Raw genomic sequence first — 6,230 nt, forward strand, 5'->3', positions numbered from 1 at the left:
ACAATTTGTGTGTTCCCTTTTCATTTTAGGTTGGTTAGCTAGTTCTGTCTCTCAATAGATGCAACAAAAGTGGCTCAGATGTGGTTGTAAGTATTTGAGGTATTAATGGAACGTGTACAACATAGATAAACAAATCTATGCTCTTTAAAAAAAACAGTTATTGATGATGATTAACAAACTTCTTTCATTTTTTTTCCTAGGTTTTAAATGTGGAAGTGCAGACAGTGTGCTGAAAGTGTTTTGACAAGGTACCAATTACTAAAGCATTACAGATTAAAGCATGGTCATTATGGTCAAAGACACTCATATCCATGCACATACTATGAATGCCCTTGTTCATTTAAAACATGGAATGCTCTCAAAACACATTTGAGTCGATGTCATATTGATTCTTCAAGTAGATCAGGAGAACCCGTTATCTTTACATGTTCCTTGTGTCCTGGAAGCAAACTGATATCAGTTAAAGATTATTTCTCCCATATTAACAACCATCTCAAGTGTTTTGAGACAGTCACTTGTATCTTTCAAAACTGTTCATTTCAAACAAATATATATGGTACTTTCAAATCGCATAAGAATAGAAAACATGGAAATTGCACAGAAAAAGACTTTAAACCTGAAGTTTTGAAAGGGTTTGTAAATGAAGATCAGCTATCTGAGGAACACTTAACAGATGATAGAGAAAATCACTCTAACTCCAGTGGTCCTAGTTTTGTTGAAGCTGAAAATGAGAACTTGCAGGAAATCATAATTAGGAAATTTGCTGCTGTCTTGCTCAAATTAGAGGTTTTTTCACATGTACCCAGCTCTGCCATTGATGAATTGTTGGAAGAATTACACTTCATTTTTACTTCTGCTGTAGTGCCCGTTTCAAACACAGCCGCTGTTGAGGTATTCAGGAGGCACAAAGTTCAGGCTGACTTTCAAATAATTAATGAAGTTAACCTTGCCATTAATGCAAATAATCCTGTGGTGAAAGCTATAGCGAAGGGTGGTCCACTTTCCACCTCATTTAAACGTAAACAATATTATAAAGAATATTTTGAAGTGCTGGAACCTGTTGAGTATAAACTTGAAGCATATTCCAATAAGACTTTTCAGTATGTTCCCCTGCTGAAGTCTTTACATCAGTTACTTTGCCGTAAAGATATAATTGATAAGCTTGTTGACAACTACACAACCTGCCTTGAAAGTAATAACCAATACACTTGTTTTCAAGATGGTGAATATTACAAAATAAATCCTTTTTTTTCTAGTGAAGTTTTGCGGATCTCTCTGTGTTTATATGTAGATGATTTTGAAGTTTGCAATCCATTGGGAACATCACGCAAGAAACACAAGCTTTGTGCTGTGTACTGGACTTTTGGTAACTTGCCCCCTGGTAGCAGCTCAGCCCTTTCATCAATCTATTTAGCACTGCTGTGCAAAGTGGATTTTGTCAAAGAATACGGCTATCAAAAACTTTTTGAGCCACTGTTGCATGACCTTGTAACTTTAGAGCAGGAAGGGGTTTTTATTCCACAGCTTGGGTCATTCATTAAAGGGACCGTTCAGTGCGTTATAGCTGATAATCTTGGGGCTCATGGCCTAGCTGGATTTATTGAGAGTTTCTCAGGAAAATATTTTTGCCGCTTTTGTACAGCTCAGCTTTCAGACATCCAGCAGCTCGAGGTGAAATCAGGAGCCTTTGACCGTAGGACCAAGGAGGTTCATCAGTTGCACATTAAAACCTGTGAGGAAAAAGGGGTAAGCTGCTTTGGTGTAAGGACAGGATGTGTTTTAACTAAGAGCTTATCTCACTTTAATGTGATAAGTGGATACCCACCTGACATTGTCCATGATCTATTCGAAGGCATAGTTCCCGTTGAACTGGCAAAGTGCATTGCAGTGCTAATATCTAAAAAGTTATTTACTCTTCAACATCTGAATAATCTCATACTGTCTTTTCCCTACAAATGTGGGGATAAAACTAACCGTCCTCATGTGTTACCCAAAAACCTGCAGCAGAAGCACACAATTGGTGGGAATGCACATGAAAATTGGTGCCTTCTTCGGTTACTTCCACTAATTGTTGGAAAACTTGTTCCTATTGATGAACCTGCATGGCAGGTGATATTGTATTTGAAAGATATTGCAGATTTGGTTGTGGCAAATGTTCATACTTTAGAATCTATTGCATATCTGGAATGCACAATCTCAGATCATCGTAAATGCTACCAAGCACTCTTTCCTGATCAAAGGTTGTTGCCAAAACATCATTTTCTGGAGCACTATCCTGAAATGATTAAATGTTTTGGTCCTCTTGTATCATTATGGACTATGCGGTTCGAGGCCAAACATAGCTTTTTTAAGCAGGTTGTTAGGCACATACATAATTTCAGAAATGTAACATTTACACTGGCAAACAAGCATCAGCAAATGGTTGCTTATAATTTGCTTCGCCCTGACAACGAGAAGTCTTCATTGGAAGTTTTGCAAACCTCAAGAGTCTCAATTGATATCCTTCATGATGATGTTGTGAACTCGCTTGTACAGAAGCACCCAGAAATCTCTGAAATAAACCTGGCCCAAAGTGTCACTGTCAATGGCATCAGATATAAAAAGGGCATGATAGTTGTGCATGGATCCTGTGGTGGTCTTCCGGGATTTTCCGAAATAATGCAGTTGTGCATTATTAAAGACGAGTTGACTCTTATTGTTAAAAAACTCAACTCCTATTATAGAGAACATTATCGAGCCTTTGAGTTGCATCCAACAAGAGAGTTCGCAGCAGTTGATCAGAAGGAACTTGCTGACCACTATCCATTGGCTGAATACAAAGTTGGATCCCTACGAATGGTAACCTTAAAAAGATTTGTACATGTTGCTGGTAAGTTTTATTTTATATTTTTTCTTAGTGGTGACTTCAGATCTTTGACACATTTACAGTAACACAAAGCCTAGTTTATACTTCTCCACCAGGAGACCAATACATACACTCAGGCACACTGACGGAGCTTTGATCCTTTCAAACTTCTCCGTTGCTTTGTGACTGTTTCAAAGCAATTTGCCAGGGCAGCAAGGTGGTGCATTGCTTCTTGAGACTGGCACAACTCATGTGACTCGCTGTCTTTTAATCTTTCCGGGACCGATTGTTTAAAGCTTGTATTGTCAGACTTCATCAGCTAGATGTTCTTCAATCTGCTCCATGGTAGAACTCTGCTTTCTACTCTCTCTTTACCTCTTAAATCGCTGTTTTTGTGAGATGAGAAAACCAGAAGAGTGACTTTCCTGAATTGAAGTAGTTAGCTGACCAATCACAGGCTTGCGCTGTCCATGGAGTTTGATATTTATCTAAAAACTTGGGCATGTCTCTGTTCGTCCTTGCGAGTCTGCTACAGGGTGCTTGCCTTGCGCAAAATGACACAGCACGTCTCTGTGCCCACACTGACGAAGAAGTATAAACTAGGCTTAAAAATTAAATTTTAGATTGGTTTTCATTAAGAAACATTAACGGGTAATTTATTTGCAAATAAATTCCACCAAAATGAAAAGAAAAGTTGTTTTTTTTTTTTTTGGTTTTCAGAATGAAAACAAGATGGCTGCAACTTTAAGAATCATTCTTGGAGAGGACAACGCATCAAAATTATCTCTTCCCAATGGGATACCCAGTTCACTAGAGTACCTTAAGGAAGAAATTAGAAGGCAATTTGGTTTGACTGGAAACTTCAGGCTTCAGTACAGAGACATTGAATTTGACAACGAGTTTGTGAACTTGACACTGCCTTCAGAAATCAAAGACAAGTCCACAGTTAAAGTTGTTTACTTGCCAGTTGAGTCGGATGTAGTCTCCCTCAATGCCACACTCCAGGAAAGAGATGACTGTTCCACCCCATGTTCTCTAGCTGATACAGACATTCTTTCTTCTGCTGAATCTACCTCGTCAGATTCTTCACTGAGATCACAACCATGGCCCTTGAAATTCCAAATACCTGAGTTTAGTTATGAGGTGCAGTTTCAGTTAGAACAAGGAAACCAAGCCTTCCTTAACAATGGTACTCTTCTGCATCCAAGTACCAAACTCAAATCTGATATATTGCAAAGTTTGGCATCAGAAATGGTCAAATACAAAATCTATCCTTCCAGCGCAGAATTTGATAATGTAGCGGAGGCCTTGATAACAAAATATCCATGTTTAAAGGAGCAAGGTTCAGTCACTGGCTATTATGGATGGAAAATCAGCCTGAAATACAAAATGGCAAACTATCGAACTAGACTAAGGAACATCGGCTGCCAAGAGCTGACCATTAATTCAGTGAAAGAAAAGCGAAGTGGCATGGGTCCAGGTCCCAACCAGGTGAAGAAGCCACGGAAGGCAGAAGTCAACTTCTGTCCGGATTATCCACCAGGTGAAACTAAAGAGAGCCTTGAGGAAGAAAGGAAAGCTCTTCTACTAGAGGTCAAAAAGAAGAATAATGATCAACTAATAAAAAGAAAAATGGAAAAAACCTTTGCCTACCGAAGACAGGAAATCATCAAAGACATGCCATTCATTGCAGAGGTCAAAAACAGATGGCCTGCCCTGTTTTCAGAGACTGAGGTACTTCTTACTAACTTTGTTATTGCAAGTCATTCTTATAAGAACTTGTATTTGAATTCAATTTTATTTATATAGCACCAAATCACAACAAAAGTTGCCTCAAGGCAAAGAAGAAAAAGTACTGTAAACTTAATTTTAAAAAATACAAAATGTTTGACTGAAAGTTGTAACATTCTTGCATGTGGCCTCTAATCAAATTAATAGAGAATACTCTCTAGTTGTAATTTTTAATATGTTTCAGGTTGTTGCAGAGTTCACCCGCATCACCATGGTCCCTTTGTTGTCGACTTTCATGGCCAAGCTGGACCACTACGCTGACCACCTTAGAGTGTTCAAAAAGAAAGGGGGGACAGCTAAACGCAATATCAACTTAATCATGGCAGCCATGGATGGGGAATGTATTTTAGTTTACCTTGATTGAGCTCTGAAATTATTTGAATGCTTCAACTTCTGTGTCTGTCATTACTCAGAAATTTTTTTTCAACTGAAATTTTGTGTATTTGAATATTTTATGGATACATGTGAATCAGTGACATGCAAGTGAGGCACCTTAATTAGAAGTAAAATACTAACAAAAGAGAAATTCAATTTGTACACTAGATTTTAAATTTGCTTTCTGTGTGATTTCAACATTTTTATCGTCAAAATTGCCGTCATTACAGATTTTCTGTTCAAATACAAAGTAACACGCTGAGAGGGGGCAATGATTATGCTGTCTCACCACGGACACACACATGCGCAATCCCTCTGCTGTTTATCTAAATTGCCAACATACATGTTTGGTTACACAAATGATGACTTTCTGTAGACTACCTAATTTTTTTGACGAATGTGTGTTACATGTTTAATGTTGTTGGTCATAAATGTGCTGCAAAAATGCATGGAGTGAGGCTGATGGAGGGCAGTGCTGAACCCTAAAGGCAACATGTATAAGAGGTACACGTATATGGATTCACAGTGTAATCACATTACACTGAGAGCGCCATTGACACAGTGGATAAAGCAGCGCACTTAGGGAACATCAGTAAATTTCACAAAGGACAAATTGACACCAAATCAGTCCTAAGCAATGAGACGCACCAATTTTATTTGAATGCATCTCTTATTTATGAATTAAGAAATTGATGTAAAATTAATGATTTTCCTATAATTGCTTCCAAGTCATTTGACCAATTTATTTACTACACACAAAAAATGAGACACACCAAACCTAAATAAATTTTAATGCATCTTCTGTAGGGCTGGGCACTTATTGCATCGCTTATCAATATTGTGATAACACACGTCCTATGTGATTAAAATGATAGACTGCTTTCAAACCTCAAAAAAAAAATTAAATATGATAATTTAGTTGAGACTATTACTTCCATTAATGTCAAACTTATCATCAATTCAACAAGATAAATAACTGCTGGTTTGTCTAAATAGCACATTTGCAAAGTTTAATTTGCAGTATTTGTGAGGCTGCATTGATAGATTTATAGGCAAAAATACTATTATGATGTTTTATTGTAACTCTTATTGTTATCTAAGGAGCTTGGAAAGAAAAGCGTCTGGACTTCTTCAAGTTGCTTGAAGACGTTTCACCTCTCATCCGAGAAGCTTCGGATGCAAAAATGAAAGCTTTCACGTAATATCAAAATTGAAAAGC

At 37.6% G+C, this 6,230-nt stretch overlaps 1 protein-coding gene across 1 annotated transcript; it reads left to right on the forward strand.

The window, feature by feature from the left end:
• Window positions 1–1,642: 1,642 nt before the first annotated feature.
• On the forward strand, window positions 1,643–5,000 carry LOC102215737 (uncharacterized; the record flags this gene model as incomplete). The annotated part of the gene is made up of 3 exons (XM_005755566.1): window positions 1,643–1,746; window positions 3,566–4,579; window positions 4,821–5,000. Coding segments are annotated over 3 exons (1,298 nt in total), but the record flags the coding sequence as incomplete, so codon positions are not given.
• Window positions 5,001–6,230: the final 1,230 nt, after the last annotated feature.

Source organism: Pundamilia nyererei, unplaced genomic scaffold (genome assembly GCF_000239375.1).
Source record: "Pundamilia nyererei isolate P.nyererei 1_Seehausen unplaced genomic scaffold, PunNye1.0 scaffold01926, whole genome shotgun sequence".
Taxonomy (NCBI): Eukaryota; Metazoa; Chordata; class Actinopteri; order Cichliformes; family Cichlidae; genus Pundamilia; species Pundamilia nyererei.